At 45.1% G+C, this 18,570-nt stretch overlaps 2 protein-coding genes across 6 annotated transcripts in view; both read left to right on the top strand.

Annotated features, from left to right (window-relative positions):
- LOC8028283 (fibronectin type-III domain-containing protein 3A) overlaps positions 1-7,123 on the top strand; it is a 61,817-nt gene extending 54,694 nt beyond the window's left edge. Inside the window, exon 25 of the mRNA XM_029985444.4 lies at positions 2,261-7,123. Within this exon, the coding sequence (XP_029841304.2) occupies positions 2,261-2,617 (357 nt within the window). The 3' untranslated portion in view covers positions 2,618-7,123. The remainder of the gene's footprint in view (positions 1-2,260) is intronic.
- A 920-nt stretch (positions 7,124-8,043) lies between these two features.
- The window catches only part of LOC8028282 (protein AF-10), a 53,130-nt gene continuing 42,603 nt past the window's right edge, over positions 8,044-18,570 (top strand). Inside the window, exons 1-4 of one of the 5 annotated variants that reach the window (XM_029985443.3) lie at positions 8,044-8,551; positions 16,764-16,843; positions 18,131-18,185; positions 18,257-18,366. In XM_029985443.3, the coding sequence (XP_029841303.2) occupies positions 8,443-8,551; positions 16,764-16,843; positions 18,131-18,185; positions 18,257-18,366 (354 nt within the window). In that variant the 5' untranslated portion in view covers positions 8,044-8,442. Of the gene's footprint in view, positions 8,552-9,242; positions 9,525-16,763; positions 16,844-18,130; positions 18,186-18,256; positions 18,367-18,570 lie in introns of those variants that run through there. The other 4 variants (XM_029985442.4, XM_029985441.4, XM_029985440.4 and 1 more) reach the window with 4 other exon arrangements.

Below are 18,570 nucleotides of genomic sequence, written 5' to 3'. Positions count from 1 at the left end.
TAAATCTCGTCTTGCGGCTTTTTTTTTTTTTTTTTTCATATATTTTTTACGATAGACGTGGGTGCGTGCGGATGCTCCGACGCTAGCGTGCCAGGTAGCAGCCATGCTGTGAAATGAAACCATGTTTTTGCACGGCGGGAGTTATTTTCTGATCTGAAACTCTTGCTCAAAGCAATGGCCGTGGGATAACTATATTGGTCCCTGCTTTCCAGTCACTGTCGTTGCGTGATGTCGTGTCTTGCCGTCCCCACATCGCTGCAGATATGGCGCTTTCTGAAATGAAACTAAGTACCGCCGCATGTTCGTCAACATTCCTGTTCTTGTTTAAATCATATGTTACTACCATCTTTTTAACTCGAAGACTGCTGTGTCGAATTATTGATTACTTAAATTTCTCTCGGTGAACTTTCTTTCGGGAGGGACCCTGGTACGTGAAAAGCTGCTGCAAAAGAAAGTTGGTGAAGAAAAGCGAGCTAAAGCAAAGAAGGCAATGTTCGCACGCTGAACCCGCACAGCGCACTTGTTTGGTCAGTGGTTGCATAAAGTGCTCAAAAAAAGTTTTGACCCTGGCGCGCCATGTCTTGCATTCATTCACTCAGTTTCTTTTTTGGTGTGTGTGTGTTTAGTTTGTATTTTGTTCGTCGGCCTAACAATAACAAGCACGCGGTACCTTGTTTGCCGGCGTGACAGGCACGCGCCGCTGCTCCGTTAATTCTTTGTTGTATGCTCGACAGTCACATTTTGCATACAATTTTGGGAATCAGTTAGCGATGGATCGGAGTAGCATGGTTTCGATGTCGTTCGAACAGCGGTTGTCTTCGCTCGCGCGACTAAGCACGCGCAACTACAAGCCTGCCGAAGTTTCCCTCACGTGCATGCGAACATGATTGCACGACAGAGCACCAGCCAGGACGCTTGCATTTCATTGTTTTACGTGTGCTTACTTTTGATGAAAATCTGGCATGTCGGGAACCAGTAGAACGGCGGCAAGCGGTTTTTCGGAATTGCTCGGCAACGCCTACAGCACTGCATACTTGTGGGATGTCTCAGCAGCAAAAACACAGGCAGCGAGTTCTGTCACAACACATCACGTCAGAACACAACAGAAAGTGTTCTTCTTTTGTACAGCACGATTATATTTATTTTTCTAAAAAAAATATGCTCCGAAAGCCGCTTTTGCTGCTCCGAAACATTGTCTTGGCTGCTCCGAAAGCCACTTTTGCTGCTCCAAAACACTTTTTTGGTTGCTCCAAAGGCCACATTAGTTGCTCCAAAACACTATTTTGGCTGCTCCAAAAGGTGCTCCAAAATGGCTTAGGCCAGTCACATCACTGGTATCATAAAAGTCTAGTATATCATAAAATTTGGTGTATCATAAAAGTCGGGTATATGGTAAAAGTCGGGTATATGGTAAAAGTCGGGTATATCGTAAAAGTCAGGTATATCGTAAAAGTTGGGTATATCGTAAAAGTTGAGTATATCATAAAAGTTGGGTATATCGTAAAAGTCGGGTATATCGTAAAAGTCGGGTATATCGTAAAAGTCGGGTATGTCGTAAAATTCGGGTATGTCGTAAAATTCGGGTATGTCGTAAAAGTCGGGTATGTCGTAAAAGTCGGGTATGTCGTAAAAGTCGGGTATGTCGTAAAAGTCGGGTATGTCGTAAAAGTCGGGTATGTCGTAAAAGTCGGGTATGTCGTAAAAGTCGGGTATGTCGTAAAAGTCGGGTATATCGTAAAAGTCGGGTATATCGTAAAAGTTGGGTATATCGTAAAAGTCTGGCATATCATATCACAAAAAGTCCGTATATTATGGAAGTCAGGTAACCGTATTTACGCGAATAATAGCCGCACTGTTTATGAAGAAAACTTGAGAATTCGCTTCTCCGTGGGGACGTGGATTGCTAATCACCGTAATTGACAACATTACTCCAGCGGTTTACAGGACAGAGATAACGTCTTCATGCGAAGATACCATCTGTGAAGATTGCATTTTATGGAGAATCGTGTTCTCTATTTGGCTATTCGCCATGTTATTTATGCGCAACGGTATGTTTGGTTGTATATCTGCTTTGCGGCAAAGCAGAAGCAAGGGCTTTGTTCATGAATAGTGCGGCTATTACTAGAGTAATTACGGTATATCATGGAAGTCTGTATATCATAGAAGTCCGATATAACAGAAAAGTCCAGCGTATTGTAATAGACCGGACACGCACCATAGGTGATCCCCCCCCCGTGCTTCTCTCCCTGACCTTACGCAGGTCTACCGTGACTACGACACGAGATGTTCCCTGAGTAACCTGTCGCCCCACACGTTCCACTGCGCGCGGGTGGCGGCGGTCCGCCACTGCCCCCAGAGTCCCGAGCCCCTGTGCGGGCCGTACGGCCCGGCAACCTCGTTCCAGTTGTTCGCCGAACCAGCAGCCGGCAACGGCGGGTCTTCCCAGGTCGGTGCGTCTGCCTCCGCCACTTCTGGCTGGAGCCTCCAAGGGTCCCGGTCGGGGCTTCTTCCTTCCCTGGGCGACCAACAGTGGGCTGGGATTCTCGTCGGCGGCTTCACACTGCTGGCTGTGCTGGCCGCAGTGTTGCTCCAGGAAGTGGTCGCCCGGAATCAATGACGAAAGACGCGGTCGTCTCGTCATTGCGTCGTGGGAGCACTTGTTATTGCGGACGTTATTGTTGTTTGTTGGTGCCAGAAACTGCCTGCTTCCGCCGCCGCCATCGCTCGCGCCGCCTTGGCTTCTTTTTCGTTTTCATTTATTTGAAGGGGAAAATATATATATATATATATATTTTTTGTGGGGTGCCGTCTTTTTCGTGCTGGGTGCGAGGAGAGACGACTAGTTCAAGAGGCGTCGTAAACCGCTCCGGCATGGAGTGGGCGGGAAGCCGACGGGAAAGGGGCCACCGACGGGCTGTAGCTTGCGTTGATGACCGGCCGCCAAAATGGTGCTGTTTCTGCGCTGTGTTGGCCAAACGTGAGATAGCTAAACGACCAATGTTCATAATCCAAACGCCGCCGAGGACCATATCCGAGAACGGCACGCTGCACGACGGGTAGGGACCGTGCAACCCTCGGCCACTTGCGGTGTTTTCTTTTGTCTTCGTTTTGTCCGGCCTACGAGGTGGCCCTGTGACAAAATACAGCTGCACCACTTCTCATTTCTCATTTGCTGCTGCGGGGCATTTTTGAAGAAAAAACAAGTTTCCTTTCTCACATGTATTAGCGTTCACCGAAAGGGTGCGTCCAGTCTTCTTTTCTCACGTTCCCGGCCGCAACGACCCCGTTCGACCCACGCGCGTCTCAATGTGTTGGCACTGCACACTTGCTCCCCGACCCACCCCCGGAAGGTGCGAAGCGTCGGCTGCTGCACGGGCTTTTAATGCGAGTTTTTTTTCTTTCCCCTTTTGCACGTGTGTGTGTGGCGTCTGTCTGCATGGTTTTATCTGCATGTAAAGTGTGTGAATGTGTCGAGCTCTCTATGTTGTGATCTCTATATCGTTTTGGTGTTTTACGTTGTACATCCTCACAAACCGTATGAGGGGCGTGGCGAGCCACCGTCGTTTGAGATCGCTAGCAGACGCTGCCACTTTCCGAATTCGTACGACGTCCGCCACACGAGTTCTGGAGATGCCTAGCAGAACTCTGCTCCGTGTACAGATGCGAAAGTGGGCTATGCATTAGAAAACGGACACTCACGGGTGCAAAACTCGCTCGTACTCTCTTACCCTCTCTCTCTCTCCTGAATGCATCCAACATTCTCTGGAGAAATCTTAAATGTTCTTCATTTCTGCACTTCTCTGGCTTTTTTTTTTTTTTTTTTTCTGCTTTACAATACTCACTTTTTCTTTTTATTCATTCCAAGTTTTACTCATTTACCGGGGTCTATGTAGAATTGGCAACTATACTACAGCTCTGAGCACAAGCTAGCTTGCTGACCTGGCTTTCTTGCATTTTTGCTCGTATGTAAGAAAGGTTTGTCGGAGAACACATGCGTTGCTGGGGCGCTAGAGAAAGATCTAAAGGATTTGCAGGAGTGTTGTGTTGAGGAACAACCTGGCCAAAAAATAGTACACAAATCAAGCACTACCATTTTCTGTTTATTTTTTTTTGTGGTTGATTGTATATTTTGTGAGATATTGAGTGCTTTGCTATGCATTTCAATTGGGATAGTCAAGTTTTGGTGAATGCAGACTGGATTTGGGAAGAAGTAAGAATGTCTCTGTTTAGGAGTCTGGAGGTAGTGTATATCATTTTGTACCCTTTAGTGGTGAGAACACTTGTTGCCATGCTTGAACCGGACTCGATTATCATTTGATACTGTACAAGTGTACTGCAAAGTGTGTGCAAATGTGTCTGAACTTCGTCGAAAGTGCTTCAGTTGAGGTACGGCACATGCGCCCACATACTTTCCTGGGCAGTGCCTAAAACTCTTGTTTGTATGAAAACTTTTTCATTGAAAAGGCGGCGTTGCTCGAAAGTTGTTATGCTTACCAATTTTTGTTTGTCTGCTCAAAGAGTGTTCTAGAAGTCCAAACGAATCGGCCAGCCTCAATTTCTTTACGATTACTTGTTACAAAATAGTCAGTGTGAATAACTTTGTACAAAAGGTGGTATGAGGGTGCAGGTACCATGCGTAAAACTTTCAAAGAATACTAATTTGGGATTCTAAAGTCTGCTTCTGCTGCCCAAGTGCATGTGCAAACAGATTCTAAATTTGAGTGGCAAGTTCTCGATTCACAATTTAGAATATTTCCTCCCCTGTCTTGAGATTTATTAACTCATCGTAAACAACTGCATCAACTTGCTTGTGCCCCTGTCGAAAATGTTGCAAAGTACCAGCGTGAGATGAGCATATTTTATTTTTTTTTATAAAATTCTCAATGTGAGTGTACTTATGTTTTTGTGTAAGCAATTGTGAACTCTCTATTATATTAGTTTGTCCATTAGCCACATGCTTTGGGTATCGATATATTTGTCTGGCTGTGTGTGTTGGTAACAATCGTCTTCCATTTGCTTATTTTCCATTTTTAATGGTCGGGCTTAGTTGAATTTCCACAGCTTTATTTTCGCCTCTTGTTGCACTCGCTCTTGCAATATTTGGTTTTAGACTCAAAATACCTTTGTACCTTTTTTTTTTTTTTTTTTTGCCCCCATTGTTTTTGCATTAATTTCTGGTCACACGGTTTGGGATCATAGACTTGACCAGCATGGTGCAAGATACTGATATTTGTAAAGCTACCAAATAAAGTAAGCAGCTGTGCAATGCTTTCTCTTGAGCCTCCATTAGTTTGGATGCAAAGCTAGATTCTTGAACTGGCTGCAACCTATTTACACATATTTTTTAGTCTCTTGTAATGGCGTTGGAGTAAAGATTGTGTGAAACACGGCCTGACAACAGACAAATCTACAAGGACCACTTTTATCAACCTGACCACGTAGCTGCGCAACTTTATAATTATATTTTAGACGCTTAAAGTTTTGTCGTTCCGCGTGCGACGTAGGGAGAGGCCTCGAGGAGGAGCTGCCTTTGATGGGAGCACTCTGCTTTTGCTTATTACAAATCTAAACCTTCATAACCTCGGTGTTTTAGCGAAGCAGCCCGAAAGCGATGGAAACAGCCAGCAGGGTAGATAATGCACCTCACTTTCCAAACGGAGCGTTTCAGCACCGAAGCATTATTTTTGTGGAAGGAATGGCTGGAGGTTTGTAAAGAAGCAGAAAGCCCTTGCATTTATATGTCGTGTGTACATATACGGAGACTATGGCGTAGTCCTTTGCTCCGAGGTAGCACAACGGGCAAACCGTGAACCGAGTGAGATGCGCAATTGCAGAGTTGCGCGTCTCGTTCGGCCAGATGCGCATCTTTGAGCGTTTTGCTGAGTGACGTGCGCAATCTCGGCGCAGGAATCTTTCTTTTGGCGCGGAGCTGGCGCAAGGCTGGTGCTAGGAACGTGCCCCACGACGTACCCGTGCCGCGAGAGTCTTTATGGAGGAAAACAATCCAGAGAGTGCCTGCAATCTTTAGGGTGGTGTGTGGTGCAATAGGCATTCTGGACTGCTCCGGCTTTCCACATTTTGAATCTGTTGGCTTGGTTGGGACGCTAGAAAGAAAGAAGAAAAGCCGGTCAATCGAACAATCAATCTAAGGCGTTCCGCGCTCTGCCAAACGGGTCAGCTGCAATGTGTGGCTTTTTTTTTTTTTTTTTGAAAGGTGTTTTGCTTTTGTTCAGTGGGTCTTTGGGGCGGGGCTTGAGTATGACAGAAGAAACAGACCAGTGATTGTTTGCGTTTTGTTGAGCTGCACTTTTGAGTTGTTTGTGTACTGCAGTTTACTTTCGTAAACTCTGGAGTTGAGAGCAAGTGACACTCATGAACAAAGGCAAAAAAAAAAAAAAAAAATCTAGCACGAAGGAGGTGTTGTGCCGAGGGTCTCCAGGCGGCACGGCACCTGTCATCCCTTCGCTGCCTCCCTTGTTATCACTGAGCTTAACGGGTGGAATAAGTGTTTGCTGTTTCCCTAATTCCTACTTCCGCGGTAGGGAAAACTCCTCCGTTAAGGGAAAAAAAAAAGCCATTTGTTCCTGCAAAAATGTGTGCGAGTACCGCTACATGCGTGTGACCAATCCATGTCTTGTTGTTGTCGTCTTTGTCTCTCATTTTGCAGGTTAAAGAAATGAAAAATGTTCTTACATATCTATGCGTTATTAACAGAACAAATGACTTTATTTTCGTAAGCGTATAGTTAGTATACTTGTCTATAATATATATATATATTATACATATACACGCATGAAATGCATCGTATAAATATATTATACATATAGTAAACCTTTGCTCCTGGCTGTTTTACATGCATTTCTTGTTTCTTTCTCCCGTTACGTTTGGAGGTACGCGAGTCGAAAAAGGAAAGCCGTCGCATCTCTAAGCAAAAGCGAAGCTGAGCCAAGTGTTGGGGGTGTCATAAATGCGAAGTTCTTCCACAGAATAAAGTGACGATTGCCGCTGTAAAACCTTTCTTCTCCTGTATACATTATTTTTTTCACTAAGAACTAATCGTGTTGTCTCACTTGTATGATACATATGTATATTGCTATATAAATAAATATATTGGCAACATGAATGTGGTTTTTCTTCAACTGCATGCTGTTCATTTGCTAACAAAAGCCCATAACATGCCATGGAACTCGGTCTTGATCGTCAGATTTATTTTTTGCGAAACTGCGAATTTCTTATTTTCGCTCTCTGGTTTGCTTTTTTGTGTGATCGATGGGCAATATTATTGGGCTGAGTGAGCATATCTGTTCTTGCAAAAATTTCCTTAAGAAATATATTATTTTAAGCAGTGAGAGAGTGCAGGCGAGCTGGTAATTAATCAACATCTTGTAAACCCTGAGGTGGGGAATGAGAAAAAAAAAACGAATTTTTGTTGTGTTTGTCCGTTTTTTTATTGTTCCCCATCTCAGGGTTTACAAGATGTCGATTATTTTAAGTATATTTTCTTGCTACAAGCAAGAACCTCTCTTACCGTTATGGAAATTTTTTTTTTTTTCATAATGTAATATTTTAAGTAAACCTCTCCCCCTTTTTCCTGGAACAGCTGTATTTGGATGCCTAAAAACGTTCGGTAAGTAATTTGTCTTCGTGACGGGGAGGATTGATCTCGTACCATTTGTGCGCACATGGTCGCGATTTCGAAACCGGGACATGCACGCAAAAATATTGCAATAGCCGGGAATCATAATGATCAAAAAAACTGCTCCGAGCAGTTTTTTTGATCAGGACGTGCACAGCATCTCACACTTTCGTTACATATGTGTAAACATTAAGAGCGGCTACAATTTCTCACGTTATCATAAGTGAACTGCGAGGCTTATATGCTATTTTTACTATAAATTGTATCGCTTGCCGAAACATAATTTATTCGCCATATTAGACCGTAGCGGCATTAAACAATTTAGATTCAAGCAACACTGAAGAAACCGCTCGATTCGGCAAATTCGGCGCACCCTCGTCACGTGATAATTCTCAAACCACGCGAGCACTCGCTGACATAGAGATCATACGCTGACCCTCACTCTCTATGGCGCAGTGTCAACTTTATGACGTCACTCATAATATTTGCCCGAACGCGGTCACAGCGCGCCACGAAATTCGGGTCGGCGGAACGTTGCTCCTGGCAACACCGAAAACCACGTCGAAAAAAAAAAACCCTACGGCAAAGCAGGTAAACAAAAGCAAAACAAGCATATTCGTCCCAGCTTGAAGCGGAGGAGGAACGCACGGTCGCACGCTGCTACAGCACGACGAGCCACCGAGGTCCCTCCGACGGGCGGACGGACGGACGGGGTGGCCGCTCCGAAGGGCCGCGATGAATGGCTTCGGTGCGATGACGGCGAGGAAGACTGATCGGCCGCCCTAAGCGCTCTCCCAGCGAGCACCATGAAGGAAATGGTGGGCGGCTGCTGCGTGTGCTCCGACGAACGCGGCTGGGCGGAAAACCCCCTCGTCTACTGCGATGGACAGGGCTGCAATGTTGCCGTCCACCAAGGTAGTGTGTGCCGTCCGTACTGCGCGCTGCAGTCCTGCCGCCGCCGGAGCGACGGCTTTTAGGCCTAGTGCTAAAAGTGGTGCGCAAAAAACGACCGATGTTTTCTCTCGCGTTCGGAGGAACGAGATCGAGCTCGCTGGATGCCCTGAAAGATCGAGTCCTCGGGGACGTCGGGGTGTGCGTCTTCGGGCGCTCCGTAGGCTCGCCAAGTATGGCGGATCCTCGTCGAACCGAACGCGATCGGGCATTCAGCGTCGCTCGTACTCGGCTTAATTCTCAGTTGTCGAAAGATTCAGGACCGCAGTGTTTCGCTTTCGATGTTTGATAGCTTGATTTCGCGCTGGATCGCTTTTGTGCTCGGTTTGCGAGCTCCCGAGTAGCGCTCGCTGTCCAGAGGAGCGCTTTCGAGTTACGATTCCTGTCACACCACACGGTTCCCTTCGTATCGATAATGCGATTGCAGGGTTTATTATTATCGCTGTTATAATTACTGCAATAACCCGCGCCGCGAATGCGAATATCTAGGTCAGTGAACTACTGTTTGAACCCGAGTTTTTGCCACCTGCTCGTAGTAACAGCATGTCTGGCGCCCAGACCTGTGCGCTTTTTATGTTCTTTTTTCTTTTTAGTTTCCTTTTTTTTTTTTTTTTTTCGCGCGCTTTAGTGTAATACACGATTGTTTTGACGCGCAGGCAACAAGAAGCCTTTCTGCTTCCTCTATCAAACATAATTGTTGAGGTGTGTTTTTCGGCGCGTCTCGCTGCCTGAACTTGATCGAGTCATTTTTTTTGTTTTTGTTTTTGGCGGCAACTTTTTCCGTTCGGCGCTGGTGGTCGTGTAGCATAGTGCTTTGACTAGTGCAACAAGTCGGCTTGTGTAGTCCCGTCAGGACCGTGAGTCTCGCTCGCGGTTCTTTTTCCATGCTTCAAACGACTCCAAACCTATGCTATCGAAGGTGTTGAGGGAATAGGAGGTAAGCAGGTGTTGCCATTTCTGTCGAACCAAGGCGTACGTCATTCTGGGTAACAACGCGGTGCTGAGTGTGTTTCTTGTGGTACCGGCAAAACGTTCAGACCCCTAACTTTGCACTCGTGTCGTAGTCGCGTTTACGTTTAGTTTTCCAATGTTCTTTGAGCTTCTCGCCACGTTTAATGATATCACTTTTCCCGACGTAGTTCGGGAAGGTACTTCTTTTTTAGGACTAGTCTTCAAAAATTGCCAAACACAAGAAGAAAAAAAAAAAAAACACTATAGTTGACGAGAGTTAAAAGAGAGATATAAGTTTGCTGGTGAAGTCTTGACAACTGCTGGGAAATCACTGTGTCGGACCCTTTAAAGTTCCCGAATTGATTTACTCACTGTGTGTGTGAACCCATGGTATAGGGGGCAACCTTTATTCCATTCCTAGACCTTGCTTTCAAATGCTTCATATTTATTGTTAAAATATAATGTGGCATTGGCCCTCAATTAATAGTTTAAAAAAAAAGGGTGTATGCCTTGTTCATCTACATTGCTGATAATTGTATTGGAGAGGATGCTTTGCATTTTCCGTGTTTAACATACTGCTCAAAAAGAAACCTCATGCTGAAGCGTTCATAGTGGTAGCCCACATTTAGCTAAGGGCCTGAGCTTCTGCACTCTGCAAGCCACAGAATGAGCTATGGCAATTCTGAGTGGTTACAACCACAAACAACCAAAGTTAAATAAAAAATAAAAATTCCTATAAATGATATTAGTCAGTGCCAGCACTACGTTTATAATGTGTTTAATGGCTTCTGCGGCAGGTGTTAAGTTTCGGTGAAAAGTGGGATCTTTTGACAAGCTCCAAAAATTGTTTGCATAATGAAGCAAGCTACTTTTTTTTTTTTTTTTTTTTTTTACGGACGCATTCCTTAGTTCTGGTATTCTGATAAAAAAAAAATGGTTTCAGGTGGGAAGAAGTGACAAAGAGTCATCCCTGCTTTAGGGCGTGAAGTGTTGGCCCAAAAAGCATTGTTAATCATGTCGGCATCAATGTTTCGGTTATCTTATATAATACATGCCAGTTATGCAGAGTGTTTGAATGTAGCAGATCATTGGTTATACCACACGAAGAGTCCTAACAACATATGCCGTGTATCATTTAAAAAGTCCAAAGACATTTTCACTAGTCAAGAAGTTATGTTTACATCAAACTAGGTCTTCAAATTTGAGTTTGATGTCAGAACCAGTAAAATGGGCACGAACTACGGCTTCATCTGTCAGATGGGCTCTTTGCAGCTAATAGAATGTTTGTGCTAACTACCAGTACAAAAGTGAATGGGGCCAGTCTAGTGTTGATACTGGTAAGTTGAATGGGGCATACATTTTTTTAGGTTGGCACAGGTTTTCGGTTTATTCTACAAACTTGTTGAATCCTTGATTGCATGGACCAAAGAAAGGCACATCTGACAGACAAGCACTCTTCCTGTGTTCCTTTAGTTCCCGTGTTCTGTGCACCTTTTTATCTTTTTTAAAATAATTAATTGGTGTTAACTAGCCCAGTTTTCAACACTTATGCTGTTTAATTCTTCTTTTGGTTAACCTGAGGATGATGTTAAAAAGACTACTAAGGCATCTTTCTCTTGGGGAAGTTTTTAACTTCGTCTAACTAGTTCTCATAATGAACTCTTCATGTTCATGATGCATGGAACGGGTATTAAGTTCTGTTTACACGCCCTTGTATTTGTGCAAAAAGTATTTATGAAATTCACATTCCTTCTCGACTGCCTTTATTTTTTTTTATTAGAGCCAGGTTTTAAGCTACAGTAGTGGCCTTAAAAACTGATTGCCATGTTTTATGGCAATAATTTTATAGTTATTGTGACACCTTCCTATTAGTGAAATTCCAGTATGTATCAGTTCACATTTTCAGTCCCGTGAAAAAGTGAATAAAAATGGATTGAAAAGTTCCTTCAGTAATCTTAAACAACCCAAGCAGGTTAGTTGCCCTTGTTGTGGTTTTACCACTCTGTCTCGACACTTTAGTCGGTGTATTTTGGATGAGCGAGTCGCTCGTTACAAGATGTTTCAGTTACACGAACCTTAAAAGAGAATTCAGTTTTTAGAGTGTGCTACAGGATTACTGAGATTAACACATGGCACAGCACTATTGGGCTTGGCTCCCTCCCAGCGACTTATGAATCTCTAAAATCGGACATTACAAATTTGAGTTATGAAGTTCTTTTGCAGCTAGCTTTCGAGTGCCTCAACATTGAACAAATGTTGATAAACCTTATTTCTCGCCCTGTTCCTTCAGACGGGGCAGATTATTTGCATTGGGGTGGTAAGTGGCTGCGAAGGTGCATGCCTGTCGTCATTTGCTTTTTAAAACCGGGGGCTACGGACGAGAGGTTGCGTGGCTAGGCAACACAGTGGCAGGTGTCACGGTTCGGCCGGAGGCGTTGCGAATGCGATAGAGGCAAGGCCGAAAGAGAATAATTTACAACCCATTATATTTACAAAAGGAAGACAAAGATATAACGGAAAGCAAAGGAGTATGTACACAGTAAAAGGGGAAATAATACACACACACGCTTAAACATATATACAGTTCCAAGAAATTAAGCTGTTCGGAGTAGACCTTACAGTTTGAGTTTGTTGCGTCGACGAACCGAAGCGACTTGCCCAAGGCAGCGAAGGCCTTTGTCTCCTAGGCGTCTGAAGGGGAGTGCGGAACTCTCGCCGCGACAGCTTGTGCACAGCAAGGGTCGGGCGCGTCCTGGAGCGTAGCCATGGACCCCATCCGCCGCTTCCTCCCGGTCTCAGTCTTCGATTATTCCTGCTTCGCACCATCTTTTTCTTTTTCTTCCCCTCCTAAAATCATTGTCTCACGTGTCATTATCTTCTTTCTTCCCCTCCTAAAATCATTGTCTCACGTGTCATTATCTTCTTTCTTCTTGCCCCTTCAACTTCCTTTTATGTCGTACCTTAGAATCATGACATTACCCGCCGCAAACGAGAATTTCATAACATGGAGTTCTTTCTTGAGATCCTCATCTACGGAAGGTGCTGTCTTGCGGTTGTTGAACGCCAAGCACAATGGCTATCCTCCACAGCTCCACTTTCACAACACAGGTTTCTTGAAGAGTTTTCTACCCACAAATCACTGCGTCCAATCACAATAGTTCAGGAAACACACCGTGAAAAAATGTAAGCACAATCACTAAACGCTACAATCATCTTAGAACTGAATAATTCCATACTTAACAAAAATCACCAAACGAATGCGCACCTTTCCGAAAATCAAAGACTACCAAGTGCCGAAAATACCACAAAGCAATTCCCTTCCAATGCTCAACCTCGTTTCATTCTGCGCTTTTGTAACACAAGCTACGAATACAAAAACAACCCTCTTCGTGACGAAGGCTATACAAAATTGACAAACAGAATCTAGAGATACAAAACAGATATACTTAGAAATAGCAGCATTGACGCTTGCAAAAAAAAAGAAAAAGACCCAGTCTAATCGTTTCAGCCAGGAATGGAATCAAATCATAATGTTCAGCTAGCCTTCCAGTCTTGGCCTTTTGGCCGTCCAGTCCTCCAAAACGCTCGATAGCACCTCAGGGTAACAGCTTAACTTGGTGCGGTCAATCGCGATGGGGTAGATCGCGATTGCAACGTCAGCACAGCGCGCGCTTGGCTTCTTGTTTGACATTTTAATTCCGTGGCGGACACTGTGACCCTTCACTTGTGCGCTAATTTGTGGCCTTCTAAGCTTACCATTGCACTGCCCTAGCAGCGTTTTTTGAGCGCTGAACTGGCGTCTCCACTGAGCACTGCGGTGAACCAGTTGTTCCAGAAGTTTTCTCCTCTTTACTTTCTGACCAGCAGAAGTAGCCCTCCGTACCTTAGCACTCCCTGTGCTTCGCTGGGCCTTCTTCAGTACGACCATGGGCCGCATCATCACCTCATCATCTTCTCCACTCGCAAGGGCTGAAGCCTCAGCTTCCGCATCAGCTCTTAAATGTGGATCCGAGTCTCCGAAGGACCTTCTCTTACTTTTTATTTTGTCGTTTCTTGCGACAAGCGGACAAGCCTCGTCAGAATTTTCCGCAAGCTCCGAAGCTTTCCTCCTCTGTGGACCTTCTATCTGCAGTGAGACGTCATCCTTCGACATCTCTGCACCATTTTGTGCCTCCTCTGCAGCTTCCAGCAGCGCTATCATTTCCTCCAGGTGGTTGCATTCCGTCTTTATGCGTGCCATTTCTGTGGCGCTTTCTTCTCTCCACTCTTGTTTCCTTCCCGAGGCAAAACGTCCCCGCTCGCCTTCCTTTTGTAGCAACTCTTGCCACTTTTGCTCTTCTCTCAGGTCAGCCTTTTCTGCCTCGAGCAAATCGTTCAACCATTCTTTCAGTGCGATCCCTTCTAATCCTACAGCGTTTCCAATCTCTTGCACCTTACACAGATCCATCTTATCAGCTTGCACTTCGAGCGTTATGTTTAAGGAACTTCCATGGCCAAGAAATAATGAGACTGGGTACTCACTTCCAGGACATGTTTTACCTAGAAATGACTCGCTGTAAATTACACTTCTGTGTATCGGCATATCTCTATCAACATTCGCGCATCTCGGACTTCGTAATATCAGGATGATAAAAGTATCCTGGCAGGCTCGCCATTGTCACGGTTCGGCCGGAGACGTTGCGAATGCGATAGAGGCGGGGCCGAAAACAAATAATTTACAACCCGTTATATTTACAAAAGGAAGACGAAGATATAACGGAAAGCATGGGAGTATGTACACAGTAAAAGGGGAAATAATACACACCCGGTTAAGCACATCTACAGTTCCAGGAAATGAAGCTGTTCGCAGCAGGCCTTACAGTTTAAGTTCGTTACGTCGACGAACCGAAGTGACTTGCCCAAGGAAGCGAAGGCCTGTCTCCTAAGCGTCTGAAGGGGAGTGCGGAACTCTCGCCGCGACAGCTTGTGCACAGCAAGGGTCGGGCGCGTCCTGGAGTGTAGCCAGGGACCCCATCCGCCGCTTCCTCCCGGTCTCAGTCTTCGATTATTCCTGCTCACGCCGTCCTCTTCTTTTTCTTCCCCTCCTAAAATGGTTGTCTCACGTGGCATCATCTTCTTTCTTCTTGCCCCCTCAACTTCCTTTTATGTCATACCTAGGGTTCCGCGTTTTCGGTTTTTATTTTTTCAAAATTCGGCGTACTTTTTTCGGTGTTTATTTTAAAAATGAATTTTCGGTTTTTTTCGGCGTATATTTATGCCCACAAAAGGTTATCGGCTTTTTTCGGTGAATATAAAATGAACACCAACCGACACTGGATCAGATGGTTCTTCTAGCTCTGATATTTGTGATCACTCAAAGAATAACGGAACCGATACACTGAAAAATAAATGCACACTTTATTTGGCAAATGTGTGCAACTGTAGAAGAAACAAGAAAAAAAGAAAAAAAAAAAAAAAAACAACTCAGAAGTACAAACAAGTCAGATACAAAGCCTATGTCAAAACAAACATGGAACTTCACCTTCTGTGCATCAGGATTATGTGATCTTATTATAGTGCACACACGTGCACTTTAGCTTTTCCGGGTTCTCCTCGTTGATCCGGACTCTTGTTTTCTGTTAATATGACCCTGAGCTTTGAGAATGCCCACTCAACGCTAACACTGGACACTGGCAGACTGATGAGATGAAGCACTGCCTGAGCCAAAATCGGTCAATCAACCAATTGTGACCGCCAAAAGAGACACGCTGCGACGTTTTGAAGCGCAACACGATATTCAGAGCTTCCACGAAGTCAGTCTTTCTTACAATGAGTTCGAAAACACGCTAGTACATGGCGAAGTCATTACGCATTTCGGACTTCTTGTTCCGATCGATGATGCGCACATTAAACCGAAACGTCGTGATGGCATCCGTGTATCCCATACATTCGGACACGTTTCGATAGACACTGTCGTTCCACTTTTTTTGCCACGGCTCTGCGGTACGTCTGGAAGGTCAAATTGACCTTTTCCGGTTAAAACTGAATTTTAGAAATTAATTCGACGTACTTTTATCGGTTTAAACCGAAAATTCAGAACCTAAAAACCGACCTTTTTCGGTTAAAACCGAATTTCCAAAAATGGATTCGGCGTACTTTTATCGGTTTTTATCGGTTTAAACCGAAAAGTCCGAACCCTAGTCATACCTTAGAATCATGACAGCAGGTCTCCTGGTTGGACCAGGCTTGCCGAAAATGTCCTACCAGATTACTGCAATAGACACACACACACACACACACAGAGAAGACCAGTCCATTCAACAGTTCCCCTTCTTTGTGACCAAGTTGACAACTGTGTCGCACAATGTCAACCGTGGCACGCGTTCACATTTTTGCTCTGTCTCGCTCCTGTCGCTGGCTGTGCAATTATCACTCGAGGCTGAATCATCGGAGAGCCGGTATGGCGGGTAAGCGGAAAGGGGGGGGAAGCTTTAATCAATCTCAAAAAAAGTCTTTGTGTATCATCGTCCTATGAAGCGGACCCCTGCTTTCAGACCGTTCCAAACTTCTGCTCACCTACAGCCTGTGTTTCCTTTCATTTATCTTGAAAGACTGACGGGTTCTCCTAGTGAAAATTCTAAACAAACAAAACACAAGCAGGTCGAGCGAAGCCAATATTGATAGTGCTGCCAACTGATAAGGAGTGCTGAAATCAAAACACCACTCAGACTTACCGTCGGGCTTAATGGTCTCCAGGAATGATTTGTTAGAGGCAAGGGAGCACACGGTATTTCCTCGCCTTTGCCATTCATTCCACATATTTCATGTTGTATTTCCTTGCCAAACGAGAATACATAGTATTGTCCGGGAATTTTAGCGGACTCTGGAAGGCTGAGGATTTGTTTGTCTCGGATTTACAAAATCCCAAGACAATTAATCTGTCTGCGGGTAACGGACCTATCGCAAAACGTGCGGCGCCATACGTAGTGACGAAAAGGATGCCGGGAACAGCCTGTATAGAATTGACTGTACCAGATGAGAGAGGATATAGAGGCCAACAACTGTGCTGGTCCCTACTCTATTTTCAGTGTGACGTGATTGATGCTGCGGGGTCAAGATTGCGCGTACAGGACGCTTCCACAGTTTTTTGCGCAATTCGTGCACGGCCTTTTCGAGATTTTTAAACGTCTATTGTCTCATTTTGTATGACAGTGCCTTAGAGCACCGTTTTGCTATGTCTTTGCAGCCTGCTATGGGATCGTGCAAGTGCCCACTGGACCCTGGTTCTGCAGGAAGTGCGAGTCTCAGGAACGATGTGCACGTGTGGTGAGTGTCTCGCGTCGACCCTTGACTGTGACGATGGCACGTCTGCCGTTGTTGTGCTTGAGCGTCCTTTTTAGTTGTTGAAGAACATTTGCAATCATTTTCTGCCTTTGCGCAAATGTTTTTTGAAAGTCACCAAGTGAAATGTGATTCATTGCAGATGATGCATTTAAAAGGACTCTCTTCTCTTCCTTTTTTTGCGCTGTTTGTTTTATGATAGTCCTGAAAGATCCCTTTATGCATAAGCTTTTTTTTTTTTTTTTTTTTTTTTTCTTACGGTCTGTTCCACATTATTGACTGGTGCCTCCACAAGTTGCTATTGTATAGATGCAACTAGTCCAAGTGAAATGTTATAGGAAAGAGAATACGAATACCGGGTGAAACAAGGAGACGGTAGGCTCTTTAAATCGACCGGAAAATTCGGTTTCTTAACCTATCGCGCTACGACTTCGTGCACCGTTGCCCACAGATGGTGCATTTTTTTCGTAAAATTTGCAAAGAGCGAACTTACCTGAGGAAAAAGTAAAGAAAGAAAAAGGCTTAGCTCCTATGAAAACGCAGCGAAGCCTCCGGTCTTCAAACAACACGGTGCCGTTTCGCACTGGACACAAGAGATGGCGCAACGAACGCCGCAACGAACGAGCATACGGCGCCGAGAGCAGGCCTTTTTAGCAGACAACCTTTTTGACTCAAAAGCGGCGCGCGTTCCGTAGGCGGCGACAGTCGCAGAAACAAAAAAGACAGGCGCGGTAACAGCAAGGAACTGCAGTTCCTTGTCTGCAAAAGGGCCGACTCTCTGTGTCGTCTGCTCGTTCGTTGGCGGCAGTTGGCGTCGCGACCGCTTGCGCCATCTCTTGTCTCCCGTGCGAAGCGGCGCCGTTTTGTTTGCAGACCGGAGGCGTCGCTGCATTTCCATAGGAGCTAAGCCTTTTTCTTTCTTTACTTTTTCCTCGGGTAAGTTCGCTCTTTGCAAATTTTACCAAAAAAATGCACCATCTGTGGGCAACGCTGCGCAAAGTCGTAGCGCGATAGGTTAAGAAACCAAATTTTCCGGTCGATTTAAACAGCCTACCGTCTCCTTGTTTCACCCGGTATTTGTAGTTAGGCTTAGCACTGGAAGGTTCGTGGCAATTTATTATGGTAGAACAGCTGGAAACATTGAGTGGAAATTTTTCTTGTCATGATGCAACAAAAACACGCTTACTTAATTTTGTATATGCGTGTTTTTTTAGTTGTGCTGCTTTTGGATCTTAATGGCAAAGGTTATGTAAATCTTGTATTCTGCTGCAGCGTTGCGAGCTGTGTCCTTCCAGAGATGGTGCACTCAAGAGGACCGACAATGGAGGTGAGGGGGAGGCGTCCCCTTCTACTGGGCAAGGCTTTGTGTACTTATGGGTGGCCCTTGCGTGCACGCAGGCTGGGCGCACGTGGTGTGCGCTCTGTACATCCCAGAGGTACGCTTTGGCAATGTGACGACCATGGAGCCGATTGTGCTGCAGTTGGTACCACAAGACCGCTTCAGCAAGGTAAGGGCTGCGGACTTCTTTTTGGGCGTGAAAGTAGTTGAGTTGTGGTTGCGTTGAACAACAAGTGTCAGACAGGAGGTGTGAAACAACCAAAGCCTTTTATAGACCAACACGCGGCCCTGACGTCATGCAGCTGCGGTGGCGCTGTCGACGGCACTGCACATGCGCAGACGCTTCACTTCACGCAAATTCGGTTTCTGCGCA

The sequence above is a fragment of the Ixodes scapularis genome, unplaced genomic scaffold, assembly GCF_016920785.2.
Source record: "Ixodes scapularis isolate PalLabHiFi unplaced genomic scaffold, ASM1692078v2 PGA_scaffold5__190_contigs__length_132052651, whole genome shotgun sequence".
NCBI classification, from domain to species: domain Eukaryota; kingdom Metazoa; phylum Arthropoda; class Arachnida; order Ixodida; family Ixodidae; genus Ixodes; species Ixodes scapularis.
Note: the sequence above shows the minus strand (reverse complement) of the source record. Positions and strands in the feature narration are given on the sequence as shown.